This window comes from Sminthopsis crassicaudata, chromosome 1 (genome assembly GCF_048593235.1).
Source record: "Sminthopsis crassicaudata isolate SCR6 chromosome 1, ASM4859323v1, whole genome shotgun sequence".
In the NCBI taxonomy this organism is placed as follows: domain Eukaryota; kingdom Metazoa; phylum Chordata; class Mammalia; order Dasyuromorphia; family Dasyuridae; genus Sminthopsis; species Sminthopsis crassicaudata.
In genome coordinates this window covers 274,654,022-274,666,778 of record NC_133617.1, presented here as the reverse complement: position 1 = coordinate 274,666,778, position 12,757 = coordinate 274,654,022, and the positions used below count along the sequence as shown (strand labels likewise).

The 12,757-nt window shown below is 32.1% G+C and overlaps 1 protein-coding gene across 1 annotated transcript in view; it reads right to left on the bottom strand.

Moving 5' to 3' along the window:
- The window catches only part of SGK3 (serum/glucocorticoid regulated kinase family member 3), a 102,210-nt gene that overhangs the window by 28,699 nt on the left and 60,754 nt on the right, over positions 1 to 12,757 (bottom strand). The window contains 2 exon segments of the mRNA XM_074278811.1: positions 2,981 to 3,038; positions 6,200 to 6,249. Of these exon segments, the coding sequence (XP_074134912.1) occupies positions 2,981 to 3,038; positions 6,200 to 6,249 (108 nt within the window).

The following is a 12,757-nucleotide window of genomic DNA, read 5'->3' as shown; positions in this document are numbered from 1 at the left end:
CTTTTCTATTCTTGAATATGAAAAAGTTCATGTTTGTTTAGTTCATAATAAAAGGAGAAAACATTTTAAAAGCTACTTTGCATGTTGGCTATTTGGAATTTGGAACTCATTTCCCCACAAAAACACTGCTAGAAATGATGGCTATGTTCCCAGACTATGCCATAAAAATATCAGCTTATTATTACCTTTCATTTTATTAAATTTAGTCCAGTGTTCTAGGCTGTCAAGATATTTTTTGAATTCTGATTCTGTTTTCTAGAGCATCCAGTTTTGTGTCACATGAAAATTTAATCCTTCATCCAAATCTTTGATCAGAACATAAAAATAGAGTGCCAATCTTAGATCCTTGATATACTCTAATGAAGATTTCCTTCCAGTTAACATTAAATCATTAATAACTACTCTGAACCTGACCTTTCAACCATTTCTAAATCCATCAGACTTATCATTAGCCTGACTCTTTTCTTCTTTTCCATAAGAACAACATGAAAGGCTTTATCATTGTATGGCTAAAATTTAAGCAAACCTTACTACCAACCTTGTGAAAAAAAGTAAATAAGGTTTAATACCTAGCGTTCAGTCATGTCCAACTCTTTGTTACATCTTTTTGGGGATTTCTTGGCAAAGGTACTAAAGTTGTTTGCCATTTCCTTCTCTAGTTCATTTTCTAGATTAAGAACTAAGGAAAACAGGATAAGTGACTTGCCCAGGATTAAATTCAGGAACAAGAGTTTTTCTGATTGCAGGCCTGAGGTTTTATTCACTGCACCATCTAACTGCCCATAGCATACCTAATGCCGATGAAATTGAGTCACTTTTTGTCATTTCAACTTTGTTTCTGGATGTTTATTAACATTTCTTTAATTAATACCTTTTAGAATATGGTCAGGAATTTAAGTCAGACTCATTGACCTAGAATTTGTAGGCCACATTCTCTTTACTTTTCTTTTTTTTTCTTTTTAAATAAAAGTCACCTAAGTAGGGGAATCAGGATAGTATTTGTATTGGTAGTAAAAAAAAAAAACTAAAAATGAGAATTAATGGCAATGTCAGAGATGTCAGAAAGAACAAGGAGAATAAAAACAGAAAATTTTACTGGATTTGGCAATGAAATCATTAAAACTGAAGAGCAGATTCAATAGGAGGCAGAAAGAGGATTCACCTGATTACAAAAGGAATAAGTGGTTAGGAAGCGGAGGCAAGTTATATATACACTGGATAAGTTGAGCAATGGAGGAAGTTTAGAATTAATACTATATTATTCACATTCAGTTCATGATGATAGATATTTTTATATTCTTTAACCAAATTCTTCCATTTCTGTTAGGGATATTTTTTATGTCTTTTCTTTTAATCACATTTGGTGGTGTTTTTTCCCCCAGGTTCATTAGTTTCTAATCATTCCTCAACTTAAATTTCATTCAAATCCCAAAGATAAATATGATTAACTATGTCTAACTATATATGCATGGTTGTTAGTAATACAATTTCCTAAATGCCAGAACCTAGAACTTTTTATCTAGTTTCAAATACAGCTAATACAGCTAAGTAGAATACTACATATATGCATACATTTTTATTTTATGTTGATATTGACTACTGTAATAAAAATTTACCTTCCATTTTCTTTTTGTTTGAATTTAACTAAATTCAATTCAGTTTTATTTTCAGGACCACATTCTCTTCTTCCCACCTTTCCCTATCCCCTCCATGCTTGAGAAAGAAAGAAAAATAAAATCCTTTTTACAACCATGTAGATTAAAGCAAAATAAATTCCTGTATTGTATTGGCCTTATTCCATGTCCCCCTCCAAAAACCTCTTTTTTCATTCTGACTCTGAGGTGGATAGCATACTTCACAATGAATACTCTGGAACTGTGGGTGGTCACTGTGCTGATCAATATTTTCAAGTCTTTCAAAACTGTTTGTCCTTATAATATTATTCTTACTGTGTTAACTGTTTTCTTGGTTCTGTTCCCTTTATTCTGCACCAATTGATACATGCCTTCTCAAATTTCTCTGAAACCATTTCCTTCACTATTTTTTACAGCACAAAAATATTCCATCATATTCATATATTATAGTTTGTTCAGTCATTACCTAACAGGCACCATTTCAATTTTTGATTCTTTGCCATTATAAAAAGAATTGTTATAAATATTTTTGTTGATATGGTTCCTTTCTGTCTTTCTTTGATCTCTTTGGGGGAACAGATCTAGTAGCAATATTATTGGATCTAAAGGTATGTACAGTTTGATAGCCTTTTGGGCATAGTTCCAAATTTCTTTCTAGAATACCTGGATAAGTTTATAATCCCATTGACAACGAATTAATGTACCTGTTTTTGCATAGTCCTTCTAATATTTGTTACTTTCCTTTTCCATCAATTTTGCCAGTGATGGATATAAAAGTATATTCAAAAGTTGTTTTAATTTGCACTTTTAAATAATTATTGATTTAGAGCATTTTTATATGGTTTATAATAGCTTGGGTTTTATACTCTGAAAACTCCCTATTGAAATTCTTTGACCACTGTCCATTAGGGAATGGCTCTTATTTGTATAAATTTGATTTTTGTCAACCTCTTGTTTCTCTTCCCCCAATACATAGATATAACAGGGAATTTCTTGCATTTTCTTCTAATTTGCTTATGATATCACCCTTTATTTTTAAATCACGAACCCATTTGTCTTAATTATTTTTCTTTTTCCAGGAATCTCTCTTTAACCCTAACCAATCTGCTTAGAAGTGTTTTTCTTTCCTTCCTATGTCTATACTACTCTATGGCACTGTAAAATAGTACCTTGTATTAGATAAATATGCACATATTTTATCTTTACTATTAAATTGTATCTTACAGGGAAAAAAATCTGCCTCATAAAACTTTTGTACCTCACATAGTTCCAAACAAACACAAGAAGATGCTCACTTAAGTTTTTTATTCAATAGGTTTACTAAATAAGATAAAAAAAATTTTTACCTTGCCAAAGCTGCCTTTTCCAATAACTTTTAGGAAATCAAAATCTGTTGGTTTGGCACTGAAACAAATTAAGAAAGATACAAAAGTAAACCAGAGTATTTACCTCAGGAAGAACCATGCTAACAGTCGTAATTTCTTTGTGAGCACTATATTTGCACTGAACATCATAGCATGATGGTTTCAGATATTTACAAAGTATTTAGTAATATCTTTAACCAATTAAACCTAGTAAGTTTGGGGACTGTTATTCTAAGGAAATTTAAATTCCTACTTATTATGCAATCGGGAGGGAGTTGCAGACAGTGAAAATGCTCAGTCAGAAAATGAAGAATCTTGTTCAATGAATAAGATGTCCAGTGTCTCAGATGACAGAATCCATGGTAGGGAATTATGGAATAAGAAGATTAGAAAGGGGAAAGAGGGTAGGTTATGAAGGGCTTTCTTTTTTTTTTAAATTTTAATAGTTTTTATTTACTAGATATATGCATGGGTAATTTTACAACATTGACAATTGCCAAACCTTTTGTTCTAATTTTCCCCCTCCCTGCAGATGGCAGGTTGACCAATAAATGTTAAATATGTTAGAATATAAATTAAATACAATATATGTATACATGTCCAAACAGTTGTTTTGCTGTACAAAAAGAATCAGACTTTGAAATAGTGTACAATTAGCCTGTGAAGGAAATCCAAAATGTAGGTGAACAAAATTAGAGAGGTTGGGAATTATATGTAGTGATTCATAATCATCTACTAGAGTTCTTTTGCTGGGTGTAGCTGGTTCAGTTCACTACTGTTCTATTGGAACTAATTTGGTTCATCTCATTGTTGGAGAGGGCCACGTCCATCAGAATTGATCATCATATAGTATTGTTGTTGAAGTATACAACAATTTCCTGGTCCTGCTCATTTCACTCAGTATCAGTTCATGTAAGTCTCTCCAGGCCTTTCTGAAATCATCCTATTGGTCATTTCTTATAGAACAATAATATTCCATAATATTAATATACCACAATTTGTTCAGCCAATCTCCAATTGATGGGCATCCACTTAGTTTCCAGTTTCTGGCCACCACAAAGAGGGCTGCCACAAACATTCTTGCACATACAGATCCCTTTCCATTCTTTAAAATCTCTTTGGGATACAAACCCAGTAGCAACACTGCTGGGTCAAAGGGTATGCACAGTTTGATAACTTTTTGAGCATAGTTCCAAATTGCTCTCCAGAATGGCTGGATGTATTATGAAGGACTTTCAAAGCCAAATAGAGAATTTTTATTTCTGATCATGAAGATAACATAGAGCTATTAGAATTTACTGAATATCTGAGTGGAAAATGGGAGTAGAGTTAGATAAAATTAACTACTGTTCCCAAATAAGAGATAGGGAACACATTTTTAATGGAATATTTTTAAAAATGAAACAATGTTTTTTGAATTTGGCTCATAATCCTTTGAGAGGAGACAGAATTATGATTTCATCTGTATAAGAAACTTAAGAATAGAAATTTCCTCCATTTCTACATTATTAATTCTTCAAATACAAAATTATGGGATATTCAGATTAAAAGGGACCATTCAAAACCACATCCTTCTTTTAAATATTCTCCTGACATCCTTAACCCCTAACCAATTTTAAGGATGACTTACTGGGTAAAGTGATATGCAATCATGGGTAACAAAGATTTGAAAGGCCTACCACTACAAAGCTGGAATTCATTGAATTTATTATCTAGCATCTTTTTATATATTACTGGCGGAGCTGTATATTAATACATACATTCAAGAAACAATTTGGAATTTGTACAAAAAAAATAGCTAGGATGTCCATGCTCTCTGACTACAGGATTCCAATACTAGACATATACTTCAAGAAGGTCAAAATCTTCATGGTAGCATATTTTGTGGTAGCAAAAAATCAGAAGCCAGGTAAGGGCCCTCTGATAGTAGCACATAAACAGAATAGATTATTCATGTGCTGTACTATTTAAAAAAATAAGGAAAATTAAAAGGAAAGACATAAACTGAAAATGACTGAAATAAATAGAACCATAAAACAATACACAATATGAACTAAAAGAACAATAAAATAAAACTCAATACTATAAAAATTATAACGATCAAGCTTTCTGGTCCAGATAAGAACCGAGAAAATACATCTCTTTCCCTTCATTGCAGAGATAGGGAATGAATATTAGATAGATTGTTAGACAAGGTTAATGTGACTGGCTAATTTGCCAATCTGCTTTTTTCCCAACTTTCTTTTAAACCTTTTGTTACCAAAAAATCTCATGAGGAAAAGGAGGAGGGAAAAGGTATGTAATCAGAAATATAAGTATTGTTATGGGAACCAGGTGTGCCATAGTTCATAGGCCTGGAATTAGGAAGACCTGAATTCAAAAATGACCTTTGACACTGGCTGTATGAACTTGGCCAAGACATTTAAGCTTACCGTCTCCTCAATTATAAAATGGAGATAATAATAGCACCTATCTCTCTCAGGGTTGTTTAGAAGATCAAATGAGATATTTGTAAATTGCTTAACACAGTGTCTGATGTATAGTAAATAGTATATAAATACTTATTCCATTTCTCCCTAATATAAAAAAAAAGAAGTAAAAGAAATTAAAACATCTTTTTTCTTTAAAAACAAATACTTTTATCTTATTTTAGAATAAACCTGTTACTTTCCCTGACTGAAATGGAGCATTGTCTCCTAGGACAAAAAGCATTTTTAAATGAGACTGCATGTATTATTACTTTTTAAGCTATTTTATCCTATTTACAAATAGAGAATCAGGAATGTTACCAATTACATTCTGTTAAATTTAGTTTGTTAAAGCTATAAAATTGCTAGAGGGATTAAAACTTGGCATGATGGGGCAGCTAGGTGGTGCAGTGGATAGAGCATCAGCCCTGAATTCAGGAGGACCGGAGTTCAAATGTGATCTCAGACACTTAACACGTCCTAGCTGTGTGACCCTGGGCAAGTCACTTAACCGCAGCCTCAGAAAAAGAAAAAAAAAAAAAAACTTGGCATGATATATTAAGTAATTTAGGAAGCACAAAAACAATATATGTATAAGTATTCACTCTCAAATATTATTTCTAAGGTTTCTGACTAAATTACTAGTTATAAAACTATACTTTATCATTTTAAAATTAAGATGTTTCCCCCATAATAAACACTAGAAAGATAGTCTAAAATAAATTAAACCTACTGAGGATTTCCAGATGGTCCCAGATTGATGTTCTGTGAGGTAGAATGTAGCTGTTTGAGGGAGGGAAAAATAATATTTTCAATTAGTAAGGTTGAAGTCAATAGTCATTTAAAGAACACATTTTAACTGCTTATATGGTATAAATCTGGCATTATTAAGACTGAAAGCTTGAGATGTTTCTGATTTGTTATTACCAACTCAACAAGTCAATCCCTGATAAGCTTTTCTCTGTAAGAGTTATCAGAAACTAAATTCCTGATAACTTGGGACCTTTTTTTAAACCATACATCTTTGAAAAGATTCACTAACATTATACAAATTTATATCAATTCTGATCCACTAAATATTATCCAGCAAGCTACCACATGGCCAAAATGAAGCCTAGGAATTCTTTTTCCTAGTGATTCTTTTTTTTTTTAAGTAGTTTTTTATTTTTCCAAATACATGCAAAGATAATTTTCAACATTCACCTTTGCAAAACCTTGTGTTCCAAATTTTTCTCCTTCTCTCCCTTCCCTCCCTGTCCCCAAGACGGCTAGCAATCCGATTTAGGTTAGACTTGTGCAATTCTTCTAAACACATTTCCATATTTGTCATGCTGCACAAGAAAAATCAGATCAAAAGGAAAAAAATGAGAAAGGAAAAAGAAAGCAGGCCAACAAACAACAACAAAACAAAATGGGTGAAAATAAACTTTGATCTATATTCAGTCTCCATAATTCTCTCTCTGGATGAAGATAGCACCTTCCATCCAAAGACTATTGGAATTGCCTTGAATCACCTCATTGTTGAAAAGAGCCAAGCATATTATAAGCAAATTAGGAGAACAGAGATAATCTACCTCTCAGAATTGTGGAGAAGGAAGAAATTTATGGCCAAAGAAGAATCAGAGAAAATTAAGAAATGCAAAATGGATAATTTTGATTACATTAAATTAATTTTTGTACAAACAAAACCAATGCAGCAAAGATTAGAAAGGAAGCAGAAAACTGGAAAATTTTTTTACATCCAACAATTCTGATAAAGACTCATTTCTAAAATGTAATGACTTAAATTTACAAGCTATTCCCCAATTGAGAGATAATCAAAGAATATGAACAATTTTCAGATGAAGAAATTAAAATCATTTCTAGTCATATGAAAAAATGCTCTAAAACACTATTGATTAGAGAAATGCAAATTAAGACAACTCTGACGTACCATTACATATCTCTCAAGGTGGCTAAGATGACAGGAAAAAGATAAATGATAAATGTTAGAGAAGATGTAGAAAACTGGGACACTAATACATTGTTGGAGAAGTTGCAAAATGATCCAACCATTTTGGAATGCCATTTGAAACTATGCTCAAAGAGATATCAAATGATCAGCAAGATGATTTCAGAAATGCCTGGAGACTCAGACACTTAACACTTCCTAGCTGTGTGACTCTGGGCAAGTCACTTAATCCCAATTGCCTCAGGAAAAAAAATGCCTGGATAAACTTACATGAACTGATGCTAAGTGAAGTGAGCTGAACCAAAAGAACATTATGCACAGCAACAATAAGATTATATGATAATCAACTTGTGATGGAGAGAGCTATCTGCATTCAGAGAAAGGACTATGGGGACTAAATGTGGATCACAACATAGTATTTTCACTTTTTGGGGGGCTGCTTGCTTTTTTCTCATTTTTTTCATTTATGATCTGATTTTTCTTGTACAGCATGATAAATACAGAAATATGTATAGAAGAATTTCAAGTTTAATATATACATTGGATTACATGCTATGTAGGAGAAGGGTGAGGGGAAAGGGAGGAGAAAAATTTGGAACACAAGGTTTTTTGCAATAGTAAATGTTGAAAATTTTGCATGTATTTTGAAAACAAAAAGCTAGTATTAAAAAAAATTAAGTAAAAGAAAAGAAGAAAGAAAAGAGCCAAATCCATCACAACTGATCATCATTTAAACTTGTTACTGTGTACAATGCTCTCTTGGTTCTGCTCACTTCACTAAGCATCAGTTCATGTATGTCTTCCCAGGTTTTTCTGAAATCACCTGTTCCATCTTTTCTTATACAACAATATTCCATTGCTTTCATATACCATAACTTATTCAGCCATTCCCCAACTGATGAGCATCCACTCAATTTCCAGCTTCTTGCCACTACAAAAGGGCTACTATAACAACTTTGAATATGTGGGTTCTATTCCCTCTTTTATTTCTTGTTAGAATACAGATCCAGTACGGACACTGATGGATCAAAGGATACATATAGAATAATAGCCATTTGGACACAATTCCAAATCACTCTCCAGAAGGTTGGATCATTTTGCAAATCCACCAACAATGCATTAGTGTCCCAGTTTTTCTATACCCCCCCTCAACATTTATCATTATCTTTTCATCTTAGCCTGTCTGAGAGATATAAAGTGATACTTCAGTCTTAATTTACATTTCTCTAATCAATAGTGATTTAGAGCACTTTCTAATATGACTAAAAATGTTTTAATTTCTTCATCTGAAAATTGTCTGTTCAAATTCTTTGACCACTTCTCAATTGGGGAATGGCTTATATTCTTACAAATGTGAGTCAATTCTCTACATATTTTAGAAATAAGGCTTTTATCAAAAATATCGGCCATAAAAATTGTTTCCCAGCTTTCCACTTTTCTTCTAATATTGGCTACATTTGGTTCTGGTTTATGAAAAAAATTTTAATTCAATGTAATAAAAACTATCCATTTTGCATTTCATAATGTTCTCTAGATCTTCTTTGGCCATAAAGTCCTCCTTTCTCCACAGTTTTGAGAGGTAGACTATCCCTTGTTCTCCTAATTTGTTTACAGCATCATCCTTTATGTCTAAATCATGAATCCATTTCAACTTTATCTTGATATAGGGTGTTATATGTTGGTCAATGTCTAGTTTCTGCCATACTATTTTCCTGTTTTCCCAGCAATTTTTGTCAGATAATGAGTTCTCATTCCAGAAGCTGGAGACTTTGGGTTTATCAAACAATAGTTTACTATAGTCATTGACTATTATGTCTCATGAACTTAACCAATTATTCTACTGATCCACTACTCTATTTACTTAACCAATACCAAATGGTATTAATGATCACCAATTAAAAATATAGTTTTATATCTGGTATGGATAGGTCACCTTTGCATTTTTTTTTTCATTAATTCCCTTGAAATTCTTTACCTTTTGTTTGGGAAAGGTGAGTCTTAAAGAAGCCAAATAAAGTTAATCCCTTCAAAAATGCTCACTTCACAAATTCTTTACATATTAAATAGACAAAAAAAAACCCCAGTAATTCAGTTTGTGTACCTAGATTTTTCAAACATATACGTATTTTTTAGAGAGAAGGAAAATTTTAAATTTAAATTTAAAATATATGGCAGAAGAGTGAACTTCAGATTCCCATCTCCTTTAATTGTTAGCTCCTAGAAATGTTTAGCCAAATAGTATTTAGGAATTATCTGAGTAATGTATGTTGTGCTCAAGTATAAACTCCAGTAAAAACTTTAGGATTTTAACTTTAAATAAAAAGGTACAAGTACCCTTTTCAATCTACAGCTAAATAAGCTCCCATTGAGCAAAGAACAAGTTCTAATACAGTTCAATTTCCATCCAATTCTTTAAATTCCAAATCTTAGAATTTCTTGTGATACAACACAGTTTTATGCCACACCACAATTTTGCTATGACGTACAAAATTTTGGGTAAAAAAAAAATAACTGGACAACCATCTTTAAATTCACCTTTGCTATCTCAAGCCGAGAACTATACACATAATAGATTAAAATAAAGGTTTGTTGAATGTGATTAATGCTACAGTATTATAGTTCTATGGAATACCTGAAAAAATGGCATATAGACTTCTATGCTTTTACACTCAAGTTCCACAGAGTCTGACATGTGGTGAAACATATACTGGACTCAGGAAACTTAGTTATAAGTCTCAATTCTCATAGACCTCGGGCAAGTCACTTTATTATTGAATTATTGTTATTGATCCATAAAATAAAGTTAAGGAAATCTATACAGTACAAAATAAAGCATCTTGGAAACCCAGAAATTACAGAAATTGAGCTGTGAACATTAACTGTGTATACTTTAATATTTGTTTTTATTTTCTATTCTAAATAGCATTTTACATTTCCTTTTATGCATAAAGACAGTGAAGATTTAATGTGTAATGTTAAAAATATTTAATATGAGGTATTAAATATTGAGTTTTCTTCTTTGTTCCCTTACTTCCCTAAGAGGAGATGCAATTTGATACAGGTTTTATGTATACAATTATGTAAAACAACAATCATATTAGTTGTGTTGTGAAAAAAGAAACAGAACAAAAGGAAAAAAAAAACATGAAAAAAAAAGTCAAAATAGTATGCTCAAATCTGTATATTGACTGAACTTAGACAAGTCACAATTTCCAAGTCTTAGTTTTTTCATTAGTAAATAGGGTATGACTCCCTATAACCTACTCAAGGAGCAATGTGAAAGCCTAATAAATACCCATGAAAACTCTTTGCATCCATAAAGAGTTTATAAAGTAAGCTATTATAACTTTTCAGGAATGTATCTAATTAGTAAAGTCAGGTCAAGTTGTAACTTATTGAAGAAATGAATAACATGGCATTGTATGTATCACTTAACCTCTCTGGTTAAAGTTTGCTCATTTTCTAAAAGGTGGATTTGTTCTCGTTGACTGCTAAAGTTTCTTCCAGTACTATGTTTACCAGTTACAGTAAGTAACAGTAAATTACAGTAAGAATCTGTAGAGTTTGTAATTATAATTGCACTTGGCTTCAGGGAAGAGCTAAGCTGTAGAGAACTATGAATGTGAATTATTTTATTCACACATACACACATATTCAGACATGTCATAGTTGATGTGTTCAATGATTCTTTTATAATACTTATTACAAGGAATAATTTATTGAGTGAGAGTAATATATGTGGAAATAAATGTGTTCTCTTATAAGAAATTAGGCAACTTGTTCATGCTTATAGTTAGTGGCAAAGCTGGATAGAAAACATACAGGATTCTAAACACTCTAGAACACTGTGTTCTACATCACCCTATGATCACATGGGACATTTATATGATCTATTACAACATATCATCTCTAGGTGCTATGATCAGTACCTTCCCTGGACCTCATCCTGAGGAAGGATTGAATTTTTAACTTTTGTGTTTATGTGTGTGTGTGTGTGTGTGTGTGTGTGTGGAAAAACAGACTAGACCTCACAGGTGTGATTTTTTTTAGGTAAGGAAATCCCCTATCACAGCACATTTGCAATAGCAACCTATAATCTTAAAGCCCGGGGGAAGTGGGGGGGGGGGGGAGTAATGTCTGGCCTGTGAGCCATATAAGATTCACAAAATCATTTGCTAAGGCAACTAGGGATAATGATGAACTGAAAGCTAGGTACAACAAGTTCTTGTTGCTTGAGTTCTATAAATTAACAATTTTATATGGTTAGTGAATATTATAAATATCCAAGTGGTCCTTAGCAAAAAAAAGATTTCCCATTCTGGTTTTGGATATTTGTGTGGGACATTAGTGAAAGGATTTGCCCACAGTCATACAGCCAATATGTGTCAAAGGTAGAACTAGAGTCCAATTCTTTCAAAATCTGGGTTTAATGGTCTATTCATTATGCCATACTAACTTTTATATCAGAGATTTATAAAAACTAAATAAATCACTCCAGCACCAACAATGCCAAACTGATAAATTAGGAAAGTATATATTCTTATAATATTCTTCTTACTCTTTCCTGACACTTTAAAGAAGCTTATACCTACAGTTAATTTGCTAAAGTCTTATTAATATTAAATAAATAATTTATGTTCAGCTGGAAGATTAGTGTTACCAGAGTGGTAGGCATCTTTGTGATAATTTGGCACAATTTATTCAATAGTAAAGATAAAATGCTGAATAAGAAAGTGATGTGATATTTTAAAATCAGAGTTCCTCCTCCATCTCTGCCATTTGTATCTTCCTTGATAAAGAAGAGGAAGAAATAATGAAGTATTTTTATTTAAGTGGCTTTTCCTGGTAGCAAGGTTGTGGTTGTAATTCAAAATAACATTTTGAAGCTTAGCATGGGTTAAAGGTTGAGATGAGTAAGAGTTATCAACAAAATTTTTAAATTTTCCTCATGTAACTTATAAAATGAGAAATTTACTCATGGACTAAGGTTTGAGTATGTTTCATTTTAAGTTATTATTCTCTTAAAACTAGCACTAATTAAAATTTTTCATGATGTATCTTCCCATTAATTGAATTCAAAAAGGAAAGTGTTGAACAAGTGCAGGCTCTGACAGTACAAAATCAAAACAAAACAGTCCCCCGTTTCAGGGAACTAATATTTTATAGGGTGGGGTGTGTGTGTGTGTGTGTGTGTGTGTGTGTGTGTGTGTGTGTGTGTGTGTGAAGGGAGGGATGAAGTAGAATAACACATACTCATCTAGCATAATATTCACATGTCAACATACTATGCATAAATATATATTATATCTAATATAAAAACAATGTATATGTATATGTAAC